This window comes from Schistocerca gregaria, chromosome 8 (genome assembly GCF_023897955.1).
Source record: "Schistocerca gregaria isolate iqSchGreg1 chromosome 8, iqSchGreg1.2, whole genome shotgun sequence".
Lineage (NCBI taxonomy): Eukaryota > Metazoa > Arthropoda > Insecta > Orthoptera > Acrididae > Schistocerca > Schistocerca gregaria.
Genome location: NC_064927.1, coordinates 71,213,336 through 71,227,879, shown reverse-complemented (window position 1 = coordinate 71,227,879; position 14,544 = coordinate 71,213,336). Strand labels below are relative to the sequence as shown.

Genomic DNA, 14,544 nt, shown 5'->3' with positions numbered 1-14,544 from the left:
CGCGGATGATGCTGTAGTATACAGAGAAGTTGCAGCATTAGAAAATTGTAGCGAAATGCAGGAAGATCTGCAGCGGATGGGCAGTTGGTGCAGGGAGCGGCAACTGATCCTTAACATACACAGATGTAATGTATTGAGAATACATAGAAAGAAGGATCCTTTATTGTATGATTATATGAAAGCGGAACAAACACTGGTAGCAGTTACTTCTGTAAAATATCTGGGAGTATGCGTGCGGAACGATTTGAAGTGGAATGATCATATAAAATTAATTGTTGGTAAGACGGGTACCAGGTTGAGATTCATTGGGAGAGTGCTTAGAAAATGTAGTCCATTAACAAAGGAGGTCACAAAAAATCGTTCGACCTATACTTGAGTATTGCTCATCAGTGTGGGATCCGTACCACACGGGGTTGACGGAGGAGATAGAGAAGATCCAAAGAAGAGCGGCGCGTTTCGTCACAGGGTTATTTGGTAACCGTGATAGCGTTACGGACATGTTTAGCAAACTCAAGTGGCAGTCTCTGCAAGAGAGGCGCTCTTCATCGCGGTGTAGCTTGCTCGCCAGGTTTCGAGAGGGTGCGTTTCTGGATGAGGTATCGAATATATTGCTTCCCCCTACTTATACCTCCCGAGGAGATCACGAATGTAAAATTAGAGAGATTAGAGCGCGCACGGAGGCTTTCAGACAGTCGTTCTTCCCGCGAACCTTACGCGACTGGAACAGGAAAGGGAGGTAATGACAGTGGCACGTAAAGTGCCCTCCGCCACACACCGTTGGGTGGCTTGCGGAGTATAAATGTAGATGTAGACCGTTCCGGTCGCCTTTACAAGAGCACACAACATCCTTTACTACCAAGCTAGTGTCGTCAGCAAACAGAAATATTTTAGACTTACCGTTAATACTAGAGGGCATATCATTTATATCAAGCTGATTCTTATTGTGTTGTTGACTGCATTTACATAATCTTATGAACTGACTTTTTTCGGGTTCATAAGCATTTATTTTTATCTGTTATTACTTTTATATTGCAATTGTACGCACTTATACGCTCTAGACCTAGGAGATTTGCTCCTCAATTTGGTCCTGCCGAACCTGACGTGTAAATGAATAAATAATTATGGATCGTCGTCCATACTGTACCAGAACCAGTTGAGTCCTCCGACAGTTATGAGCTTCCACGCCAGTGGTGAACTGAGGTGTGTTACAGCTTCAGACTGAGTCCGCTCTTCCCACTTTCCGACAGAGACGCTCAGGAAGTACCCTCCGCTGCCTTTCCTGAATCGCGACTGCGTGGAGCCCTACAAGATCCCGGACAGCGACGTCGTCGTGGACAAAGGAACGGCAGTCGTCATCAGCCTGTTCGGCCTTCACTACGACCCGGACCACTTTCCTGACCCGGAGCGCTACGACCCCGAGAGGTTCTCCGAGGAGCAGAAGGCCAAGAGGCACCCCTACGTGTACCTGCCGTTCGGCGACGGGCCTCACGTCTGCATAGGTCTGTACTGGCTGCTGCTGCTCGTTATAGGTGTACAACTATAGTCACAAGCAGAAGTAGAGTAGACAACGAGACGTCTACTTTACAATTACGTTTGGTTTGTTAGGTTGCAAGGTGTCATGAAAACCCTGACATGATAGGCAAATCCGGCAGTATGTGACACAGCACCGAATAAATCCTGACATTAAATTAAACAAATTAATACGGTCAACGAGTGAGCAAATGGAATACCACAGACTAACACAAGAACGCCTAAATGCATGTCATACCTTCCCACCGTGAAACAGACGCAGTTCCGAGGGGAGAAAGGGGAGAAACGAGAACAGAAGCCGAGAGCAGAGTCGTGTAAGCTAGAAGGCCTTACGAGAAGGGACAACCACATCGCTCGCCGACCGCCAGGATCCCCCCCCCCCCCCCTCCCCCATGTTAAAAGATAGAGCCCTCCAGGAGAACAGTATAGATCTTACGATAGCACTAAAAGGGCCACACCAGCTGCAAGTTTTAGCGTGAGAATATATGCGTCTCTGTTACGTAGCAAACTGTTGTGTACATAGTTCCGCGTAGTCAGCGCGTACACAACTTTCCCACTAGAGCGCGCCCCGCTAAGCACAACAGCACAGGCGCAGCGCTCGTCCGTCTCCGCACTACGAGATGGCGCTGTCTTAGAGACGGACCAAATTCTGCTTCCGCCGATCTGCGTATTAATATGTATTGCAGCCAGTGAGATAGCTGCTAACGTAGAACCTTTTCTCCTCGCAGATCATACTCGCGCAGTGATACATGAACGCGCGAGGTATTATAACGAGTGTACAGACCTCCGATTAGTCAGTCTGCATTAGTCTGTACCAGTCTATAGTCAAGTTTCAGTCTGTGCCTAATAACATTATCATATTCCTGTACATAGCCATGAAGATAAATGTGTGAGAATTAGATTAACTTACCAAGACCAACGAACTTCCGATTGTCAATTGAAAATGGCATCCAGAACCAAGTTAAGTAGTTTTTAGGCTTGTTATTATTTTAATAAATGTGTGTGAAAATTAATCAAGTTCTGTTTAAAGTTTGTCACCGTCAATCTGCTACCCTTAGCGTGCAAGTGGCATTTCTATCGTCTGACCTAACGGCAGAAGATAAACACGCCACGATAAGACTACGAGACATATTGCTCACACTCGCATAAAGCGACAAGTCAAATAATCTGATGGTCTGTGTACCGAAGGTCTTACAGTATGCACACCACACAAACATTAAAAACATTGCCTACCACGAAAAGCATAACGTTTCTCATTCGATAGACAGAATTTTTGTAGGCGGAGCTTAGAGTTAACATTGAGACCCTGATTGGTCAGTTGAAAACACAGCCAGATACCTTTTCTTAAACCAACTTCGGTAAATTGTAGTAACGAGAAGTTAGAAAGAGTTGCTTCCGAGACGGCGAGGTGTGTGGAGCTGCGCCGCCCGCCGCCCCCTGACGCTGACTAACCACCGACAACGTAATGAACGCACGCGATGCCGCATAAGAGTCATAAGGCTTCACTCAGAACTGCAGAAGTCTCAGCTGTTACACCCCCTTTTTGCGTAATACTAGTGTCGATCGTCAATTAAAGCTCATGGTATTCACATTTGCTACTAGAAGCTAAAATCTGAAACGCGATGATTTTTCTGTTATATAATTACTGAGAAGCCACATCAGCCACTGTAATTTACGACAAGGTAGATAAGTAATTGAAGATAATTGAGGGTCACTGTAGACCATTTTGATAGTTTTCTCTTTTATGAAACTTAACGTAAACCTAGATTATAGATGTGAAATGGCATCCTTCCATCCATTATAGCACTTGGAAACCCATTCAGGGAATATTCGTTCACATTTTTATTGAACGCAGTTGGTTTTTATCATCCTGTATTAAAATATTTCCTTTTAGCAATAGTGCAATTTATAAACAATGTTTAGTGAGTAGAATAAAAATTCCAATAGTGAACTTAACTGCTTTCTCGACGTTATTTTACCAGCTAACTAAAAGTAGGAAAGCCTTGAACCACTTCCACTGAATTTAGTTAGTATTAAGATTCTTTTACAGGGAGTGCAGTGGAGCTGACGCTGAAATCATTAAGTATTTGATTATATCATTGCTAGTCTCACTGAACTCTTCTGAATTCTACATGTCATGTGTGGTCTGGCGTCTCCTTACCAGCAACAGGTCCCAGGTTCAAACTAGTCAAGTCCCTAAAAAACATGCTCAGAGCCTCGTTGCGCGAAAGTTGTAGGGAGACACGACTTAGAACAAACAGACACCACGCAGAATGTTGGAAGGTGTTTCCCTTAATAAAATACACTTTACAATGCGTTCCTTTCATTAGCCTACTTGATTGCTACTTACACAGCTGTATTGAGGCCCACTTATCGTTGTTTGTGATGAGAAGTAAACCACTTCCAACGTTGCGTCAGAGGATATAATATAGTAATTTTTAAAAGAGATCATACAGGGTGGCGCACGAAATGTTTTACCATTTTGTTTCTAAATATAAACTCTATTGTCAATACAATGTGAAAGGAACATATAATACAATGAAGAGCCGTCCATGGAGATTTGTTCTAATTCAGCACATGCTCAATATGTCCACCATTTCGTTTCCTAACTTCCTTCAAACGAACACTGAAGTTAGTGTTTACCCTACGGCACATGTCTTCCGTAATTTCACTGCAAGCTTGAAGAATAAGTCTTCTGAGCTCTATTAAATCACGTGGCCGTTTGGGAAAAATTTTTCCTTTAGGTACCTCCAAAGAAAAAAGTCACGTGGATTGAGGTCTGGACTATTGGGGGCCAATTTTATCCGTCATTGAAGCGACCTGGAAACCTGAGTGAAATGATCCACATCTCGAAATGCTCGTATAGAAAACTCCAACACAGTGTTTGCAGTATGTGGCCTTGCTCCATCTTGCATGAACCACTGCGTGTTACAGGGCAAGACAGTAGCAAGAAGCTGTGGAAAGAAAAAGGGTCCAATAAGTCCGTGGCTGTAATCCTCGGAGCATAATGTTGTCGTACATGAAGCACTTGTGGGTTTTCAGTGGCCCAAAAGCGTACATTTTGTTTGTTAACCACACCGTCTAAATGAAAATGCGCCTCGCCTGAGAATCAAACGTTGTTGAGAGTTTCGTCCCTATACTCCGCCCGCTGAGCAAACAGTAGTCTCTGCTGCTTGTGTTCTTCAGTGAGCTTCTGTGCACAGCTCATCCTGTATGGGTACATACGGAGGTCACTTTCAAGAATGCGTTGAACGGAGCGTCTGGATATTCTCAGTTGCACTGGCTGCCTTTCTAGACGATTTCCCGGGACTTCTCTGTACAGCAACTCGTTCCGCTTCAATTGGTTTCATGAAAAAGTAATACAATTGCCTATCGTTGCTGTGTTGTCTGTCTTCTATTGTCAGCCATTGCTGCTTACTAGTCTCCTAGCGGCAGTATCGTGAATTACACGTCATTTCCTAACTCATTTGTTTTTACAAGCTCTACTGGTACTGATGTAGAGATCCCAGCGGGATATCTGATGTGCGTCGTAAATTGTGAAAGATTCAATTGGTAACACATTTCGTGCGCCACCCTGTATATTTACGTGACTGTGAACTCCAACAATGAGAACTGACACAGTAATAATATCATATGTTAGGAATATTTTATGCAACAAGGACGCTGGACGAAAAAAGATCAGTCACCCGTTCAGAGACGTCGCTTTGTAATACCGTGTGACACCGGACTACGCCTGATGATGACGTGTTGTTCGTTCGTAAGCTGTTTGAGATGGAAACTTTACAGTTCTACGACCGATTGTCATTGACAAGGCGTGACATTCACCTCCTGTCTCTATCGGTTAGGATGGTCTCACGACCACTATTCTGACTCCGTCTGTAAATTCTGTAACTGGTATATCATTCATTGTAGACAGGTTCCACCGTCCGCGCTGAGCTACCAACAAATCGGGCAACCGTATTCACGGTGTGGTCGCGATCACGCCAAACCGTGAGAGCTCTTCTCTGTCACTGTGTATCTCTCTATGTCGATTTACAAGGAACTTCTTGAGTGTGAGGTCGTCAAAGACCAAGAATATTTACGGCATGCGATGCCCCACATATTGTCTACTACGCAACTACAATATTGATTGCTAATGGCAACTGGGGGCGAGACTGAAGGGATCCAATGGTGAACACAGCATGAGGCGAGTACCTCACAACAGTGTTACAGTGCTAGAGGTATTCGTACAAAGCAGAGCAATGGAAACGATAAACAAAGCAAACATTCCATTATATCTGCAAGAACAGTTGCCGAAATTGACATTTCGTCACAATGGAATCGAAGGAATTTCGCAGAGTGAGAAAGAAGTGACAGATGAAAGTTAAGCATATATGTAAAATGAATCAGTGCAATGTGCAATGTGTGGTGTCGTATATAATCGACTGTGGGGACAATGTACATGAGGAGTACAAAGATGACGATACGTGCTTAACAAGTAAGAATGGTGTTGAAACACGTGTCGAGCCAAATAGTTCATCAAATGGTTCAAATGGCTCTGAGCACTATTGGACTTAACATCTGAGGTCATCAGTCCTAGGGAACTTAGAACTACTTAAACCTACGGACATCACACACATCCATGCCCGAGGCAGGATTCGACCTGCCACAGCGGCCGGCCATGTAGTTCATCATCCTTGTCGGACAGAGAGCCACAGATCCAATCTCCAGTGACACGTAATAAAGGAAATCAATGTCCAAGGAGCGAGTACTAAATATAATCACGTACATGGAAGATCATCCGCACCATAATAAAAAAAAAACAATTACCAATAGATTTCGAGTAAGTCAGCAGTCTAGTCAGTCTAGTGTGAAAGAAAACCTACCGATATTCAAGCGAGGGGAAGACGCATGTGTTACAAAACTTAGTGTTTCCGCATTTCAGCGATGCTCGATACAGCTTACAGGATCTGTGTGTTAGTAACCTACAACGTTATGCACATCAGAGTGCGCGCGACACTGAGTATAATGATTTCAAAGGAAGCAGTGAATGGTTGCATAACTTCAAACAAAGTTACAGAATAGAAAGACGTAACATAAAGAAATTTCAAACAAAGCGTCAACTTGACGATGCACAGCAAACTGCGGAATCGCCCCAAAAATTTGTTGAAGAGATAAACAAAATAATCCCATTGGTCACAAGGAATTAGTTTTCAACTCTGAACAATTGGAATCTGAAGAGGAAATGCACATTAAAGGAGCCCTGGAAATAAGAGCTACAGAGAGTTGTATGAAGGTCGACTAACATAAATGCCTCAAAGCAGTCGCATACAATTATGCTAACTGTTAATCTGGATGGTAGATTGAGTGCAAAGTTATTTATTGTGTTGATAGAGGTTGGTGGTGCTCTGCCCCTACGATTCATTCTCGTGTACGTGGGCTTTCAAGGGCATTACGGAATATTTACGCCACAGCAAGCAAGAGTGGGAAAATGGGCGTAAGAGAACTACAACTACGGCATGACCGCTGACTCTGACCAGTAGTTGGTCAAAATAACTTGCTTCTGCTTGATTCCTGGTCTGCATATAAAAATCATACTATCCGTCCTGAAAAGTGCGTGACATTTCAGTTCATACACCTGGCACGACTTGGCAAATTCAGCCTCTGGATGTCTGTTTTTCCGCACCTATAAAGCACATTATCGCACTATCTGCAGTTTCGCCTTAAAAGATAGCCAGTTCCACGATAAACTCCGCTACAGGCCGTTTCGTATTCCGTTGCATGTCATCACATTCCATCAGTTCTCGTCACCCTGTTACACCAGTGCATTCTCTAAGAGTGGAGACCTAGCTGAAAGTCCTGCACGGTTTGTAACTCCCAAGGAGTTCGCCTTCGAATCTGATGGTGCGAACCTTTGTGATCACTGTAGCATGTGCCCCTTCATTCCGTGTTCACGGTGCAAGCTAATGATTTGTTTCGAAGATTTCTTAAGTGTCAACTACGTCCATCTGGTGAAGTGTGGTACATACATCCCACAGAAAGTTTATCTCTGCACCTCATGGACACTCATTTTCTGTCGCCCTCATAACGCACATGGTGAGTCATTGTCAGCTAATACTTTTCCTGTCATAACTGTTGAAGCAGCACTTTCAAATGACACTTACTGAAGGTTGAACTTGCTACTTCGCTCTCAAGAGGTTCCTTGTTTGTGCTATAATCCCAGAAAAGCGGCTGTAACGTACACATCACACCACTACCATTACGTATGCCGCGGGTCGAGGGCCACGTGACTGCCAGATATCCGGCGTACAGCACTCCAAAACGGACATTGCGCTGTTTTGTGTGGGCGCCAAACATTTAGTCTGGTGGGATTACATTATAAAACAGTAACGACCCTCGACACTCGCTAGATGTACTCCCAAATTTAGTCACATTTGTACATTTTGTTCCGTTAAGAACGACTTGTAGCGTTCTCTCTACAACGAATCTCCGAATCTATCCACTAATACGGTCCGATTGTTGGTAGGCTCGTATTATGATTGCTAAGCGACACTGCAGAACTGTGACGAATGCCTCTCGGAAGCCAAGGAAAAGGAGATGGCGTGACAAATAGTCCAACTATACTTCACAAGAAGCATTGGACCAAAGATATTTGGGGAGACATTGGAAGACATAAATCTGGATGTGCACATCTGTATTTGAACTACCGTCCTCCAATACGTGAGTACAGTGGCAGGGTAGGAGCACGCCGAAACTCCATCCCACTTGCCCTCGGGGCGCTGCCCAGCAGATTGTGGAGACAATTTGTTGTGGGGAACGTTGACAGGTGTTGTCAGTGGGATCATGACGCACCTACCCTTACTTTTCCCCGGCGAATGATCATCTCAATATAATTTCTGTCGACTACTTAAGTTCTGAAGATTAAATTTAGTATTTTAACCTTCTCTCCGTCGACCTTCATTTTAGTGCATCTTCACACTGAGCTACTGTATTCCTTCAAAAGTTTGGTCCTCCAGTAACAGCGCTAGAAAGTTCCTGAACTTGCACACAAACCAGATGGCGAAAAAATCAATGGGAATGTCATCAGAACCTCTTGACGTGCACTGTGGTTAAGAAGTACAGCACAGTGAGAGTTCTTTGTACGGTAATGAATTCCCAAAATCACGGATCATGAACAGTTCTGTAACTCTAATAACTAGTTTTTCCCTGTACCTACTTTCTGATGTCAAGTTTATTTCACTCACATTTTGTCTTCTTTAATGTGCTGAAATATTTTACACTTTTCAGAATGTTAAACAGGCGAAATATGCATTCTGAAGTGCTTCACTGTGAAACCACATGGAATCTTGATCTGCTGTAATTAAGTTTTTGATAATCAGGCTGACACCCTCTTTTCGATTTGCAGGTATGAGACTCGGTTTACTGCAGACCAAAGTGGGTCTTGCGAACATCCTGTCCAAGTGCTCCGTGCGACCTACGAAGAACACAACCAGGCATGTCACCTACAACACCAGAAATGTACTGCTGCTGCCCACAAAGGAAATCGAGCTGCAATTTGTGAAACGATGCTAGGAGATTCACTACCGCGCTAACATGACATAAAGAGGAACTTTAAAGACTGTACATGGCTTAATCGTCTGTCTATTGTGCAGCAGTAGAGTATGTTTGTTTCATTTTGTAATAATAAAAGTATAATACCTATGAGTCTATTTTTCACACATTTACTTTCCTCCTCGCACTATGGACAGAGTATTGCCAAAATTCACGGTGAGAACTACACAGCACTCTTCACAGGAAAGCCCCTCGTTTTATGATCACTGATCTTTCCGGCTGCTTCCATCATATAACTCTGGAAACAAAAACCCTCCCGCTTTTACAATTTGCATACCATGTTTTCAGCTCACTTATTCGTCTACTGGAAGTTATTTATGGTATGTTATCTATTGGTGTAATTAGCTAGATCACATTACAATTTTGTGGCCATTATTCAATTTAGTCTTTGAATTATTCATATCACTTTCTAAGTCAGCATCTGAAACCACCTGATTTTTATAAATACGTGCTACTCAGTAAAATATGTGTAACATTTACAATAATATTGGTTATAATTAAAATAATAATCATAAAAGGCACAGTAATAATAATAATATTATTAATAATAAACCCCGTGGAGGCCCGGGAAAAGAATAGGCCTCCGGTATGTTCTGCCAGTCGTAAAAGGCGACGAAAAGAACAAACCACTAATAGGGCTAACCCCCCTTTTAGTGTGATTGGTTGGTTCAGGACAGAACTAATGAAGCCTCGGACAAGCGCTGTCATGGTCGGGGACGACGCTTGAACCCTATGCCCGTCCACAATGGTAACGACACTGCTAGCCACACGGAAAATTATTTAAATCTAAATTGAGGTGTTTTGCAGGATATGCTTCCTGCAACCACCCTAGAAGGAAAACAAAGACAGAGGATGAGATGGTCAGATGAAGCTAACCGACACCTCATATTCTTTTATTACCAAGCAACAAACCTAGGAAACAACACAAGTGGATACAGATCAGAAGTATACACAACATTTATTATCAGATACCTAGAATTAAAATTTTTAACACAACAACGACTAGCTGATCAGATCCGTGTAAAAATCAAAAATAACAGGACACCCCAGTCAGAATTAGAAAACATCAAACAACAACTACAACAAATACTGGAACAAAATACAGTAACGGACTCAAACATCCCACAGCAAACAAGCAAAGAACAACACGCATTAATTAAACAATCAGAGGAAAACGAAATCTTAAGACAGCCACCAGAACAAGCACAAATAGAACACGAAGTGACACACATATTACATATAGAAGAAAAATTTCAGCTAACATATATAGAATACAGACATTAGACCATTCTTGCATGGACCACCAAATAACCCACAAGTTGAAACAACAGAAACAACTATCACCACAATCGTACACAACAAACCAAATGAAAATACAACTATGGACAAGTTACAACTACTGGTTTATATAGGAGCACTCACTACACTAAATATACACACTAGGCAAGGGACCAGAACAAACCAACACTGACAAATGGTTCCACCACACGCTACGCTTTCTCTGCTCGCGGTCTGATTTCATCGCACCACATAAGCGGCCGGTCTCTACCAACTGTAGATTGTTTTGTCTGTTGTACCTTTTGCGTGAAATTATTTCATGTGATACTTCGTTCGCAATAGTCTCTGAACTGTCACAACTGATTAACATTTAGCGAATTTAAGGACACAAAAGGGACGCATCGCTGCATAATACGAAATTTGACTGGATTGAGGGTTTTTCTGATAGAGAGGACTAAGCATATTGTTTCGGGTGGAGAGCCACCAGCAGATGTAGAAATAACTTCAGGTGTGCCCCGAGGAAGTGTATTGGACCATTGCTGTTCATGTTGTAAGACGTGTGTATTTCTATGGTCTATTGTCAAACCACAATTTATGAAAGATGTTTGTATTTTAGTAGGATTAAGTAGGAATAATTAATATTTGTCATATTGGAAATAATTGTGGTAGCAAGAAATGTCTGCACCAAAGTAGTGTTGGCACGAGACGCCGCACATTGATATAATTTTTAAAAAGGGCGGGAGAGACAGCGTACGGATACAGTTTAAGAAAAGAGCGGGAAAGACCGCGCATTGATACATTTTGTAATGGTAGCAGGGATTGTCTGCACCAGAAAGCATTGTTGGCAGCAGAGACAGCACTTTAGCGTTCGTAGAAAGTCGGTAGTAAGCGAGTAGTGAAGCGAGTCGGTAGCAGGTCTGAAGCGAGAGGTTGAGAGGAGCCGTGTGCCTGCCAGCCACCAGCTATGATTCACAAGAGATTATAAACGGATGTACAGAGACATCAGCAACTATTATCATAAGAGCAACTAATATTATTGAATTGATTTTTTGAGAAACTCAGGACTACTGAAAGTATGTTTGCGCATTGCTAGTTGTAAGATTATTGTATAAAGTAAGTCCCATTTGAACGTTTGTAATATCATTTCATTCAAAATATAATTAATTTTTTCCAGCAATATTGCATTACTGATTATAATCCATCCCAAAAACCATCAACATAAAACTTTGCAAAAATTTTATTGTTGTCAAGAAAAAGTGTAACTATGAATTACGTAACTTCAGTCAAATTAATTAAAGAATACAGTCAGCTTTGCTGTTAAAGAATAACGTCAGCTTTGGTAATAAATACAGCCACTTATAATGACAGCCCACCAGCAGTAAATAGAGTATAGAAAAACAGAGTAAGTATATTCATGTCGCAGTTCGATGTAGCAGTCAGATGGCGATCCAGTAACAACAAAAAAGGTAAGGAACCGTTTTGGGTTATTGCAGGTAACGACTGAGGGCCACGACGACGACACATTCTGTGTTTCGTAGAAATAATCAGAAAATAACTTTTAATAAGCAGCATTTAAATTTGTATGTAAAGTTTGCGAAAGAGAATTAATTTCAAACGGGAAGGTTTCGTAACAAAAAAATAGATGTAGAGGGAAGGCTTCAATGTTTCAATGTTGTAAATTAATGAACTTGTAGACAATATTGATAATAACCTCAGACTTTTCGCAGATGATGTAGTTATCTACAACGAAGTATTATGTGAAAGAAGCTGCATACATGTTGAATCAGATCTTGAGTGCGAAGACTGGCAAATTGCTTTAAATGTCCAGAAATATAAAACTGCGCACTTCGTAAAACGAAAAAAAAAAACATAGCATCCTATGACTGTAATATCAATGAGTCACTGTTGAAATCGGCCAACTCATACAAATACCTGAGTGTAACACATTGCAGGGATATGAAATGGCATGGGAACATGTGCTTAGGCGTGGGTGAAGAAGGAGGCAGACATCGGTTTATTGGTGGAATACTGGGGAAGTATAATCTGTCTACAGAGGAGATTCCTAATTCAATACAAATCACTAGTGCGACCGCTTCTAGAATATTGCTCAGGCGTGTGGATCTCTTACCAATAGAACTTAAAGGGTATATTGAACGTATACGGAGAAGGGCAGCACGAATGGTCACAGGTTTGTTTGATCCGTGGAAGAGTGTCACAGAGATACTGAAGAAACTGAACTGGAAGACTCTCTCTGCCCCGAGAACTCCTGTTAACAAAGTTTCAAGAACCGGCTTAAATGACGATTCTAGGAATATACTACATGGGAAATTAACAAAGCCTTAAGTACCGCCTTTAAATGATGACTCTAGGAATATACTACATTCTCCTAAGTATCGCTCATTTAGAGATTGTGAGGAGAAGATTACAATAATTACTGCTTGCACAGAGGAATTCAAACCATCATTGTTCCCGCGCTCCATTCGTGTATGGAACGGGACGAAACCCTAATAAGTGTTAAAGTGGGACGTACCCTCTGACACGTACCTACGGCTGTTTGCTGAGTGTAGATGTACATGTAAATGTAGAATGTTCAGACACGCCTGGCCCGAACGGAGCGCTCTCCAACAACTAACGACGCTTATTACCAATTAATACTTGCACGGGTGCTTTATCCACTGTAACGATCCATTTTTTCTATATGTCTCATACAATGAGCACGCAATTAGAGGTCATTTTTTTGAAACCCCTGTCTGCCATTGGGACGCAGAAGTTTCTCAATTGGTGCGAAGGTGTGGCGCCCCGTGACGTCACCTTCGTTCTTGACAACGTTTCAAACAGCAAGGTGTCGATATAAGAAAAAGCCCGCCATAGCTCAGACGTTCGTGTGCATCAGATCTCAGATCATGTTCACTGCGTTTGAAGCCACATGGTGTCTTTACAGAAGCGATGAATCGTCTGGGGGGGGGGTTATTTATTACACTACTGGACATTAAAATTGCTACCCCAAGAAGAAATACAGATGATAAACGGGTATTCATTCGAGAAATGTATTATACTAGAACTAACATGTGATCACATTTTCACGCAATTTGGGTGCATAGATAATGAGAAATCAGTACCCAGAACAACCACCTCTGGCCGTAATAACGGCGTTGATACGCCTGGGCATTGAGTCAGAGCTTGGATGGCGTCTACAGATACAGCTGCCCATGCAGCTTCAACACGATACCAAAGTTCATCAAGAGTAGTGACTGGCCTATTGTGACGAGCTAGTTGCTCGGCCACCATTAACCAGACGTTTTCAGTTGGTGAGAGATCTGGAGAATGTGCTGGCCAGGGCAGCAGTGGAAGATTTTCTGTACCCAGAAAGGCCGGTACAGGACCTGCAACATGCGGTCGTGCATTATCCTGCTGAAATGTAGGGTTTCGCAGGGATCGAATGAAAGGTAGAGCCACGGGTCGTAGCACATTTGAAATGTAACCTCCACTGTTCAAAGTGCCGTCAATGTGAACAGGCGGTGACCGAGACGTGTAACCAACTGCACCACATACCATCACGTCGGATGATACGCCAGTATGGCGATGACGAATACACGCTTCCAATGTGTGTTCACCGCGATGTCGCCAAACACGGATGCGACCATCACGATGCTGTAAACAGAAGCTGGATTCATCCGAAAAAATGACGTTTTTCCATTCGTGCACCCAGGTTCGTCGTTGAGTACACCAACGCAGACGCTCTTGTCTGTGATGCAGCGTCTACATCTACATCTACATCCATACTCCGCAAGCCACCTGACGGTGTGTGGCGAAGGGTACCCTGAGTACCTCTATCGGTTCTCCCTTCTATTCCAGTCTCGTATTGTACGTGGAAAGAAGGATTGTCGGTATGCTTCTGTGTGGGCTCTCTCTGATTTTATCCTCATGGTCTCTTCGCGAGATATATGTAGGAGGGAGCAATATACTGCTTGACTCTTCGGTGAAGGTATATTCTCGAAAATTTAACAAAAGCCCGTACCGAGCTACTGAGCATCTCTCCTGCAGAGTCTTCCACTGGAGTTTATCTATCATCTCCGTAACGCTTTCGCGATTACTAAATGATCCTGTAACGAAGCGCGCTGCTCTCCGTTGGATCTTCTCTATCTC

The 14,544-nt window shown here is 42.8% G+C and overlaps 1 protein-coding gene across 1 annotated transcript in view; it reads left to right on the top strand.

The window, feature by feature from the left end:
* The window catches only part of LOC126284254 (cytochrome P450 6k1-like), a 68,617-nt gene extending 59,403 nt beyond the window's left edge, over positions 1-9,214 (top strand). The window contains exons 7-8 of the mRNA XM_049983055.1: positions 1,248-1,499; positions 8,915-9,214. Of these exons, the coding sequence (XP_049839012.1) occupies positions 1,248-1,499; positions 8,915-9,081 (419 nt within the window). The 3' untranslated portion in view covers positions 9,082-9,214. The remainder of the gene's footprint in view (positions 1-1,247; positions 1,500-8,914) is intronic.
* Positions 9,215-14,544: the final 5,330 nt, after the last annotated feature.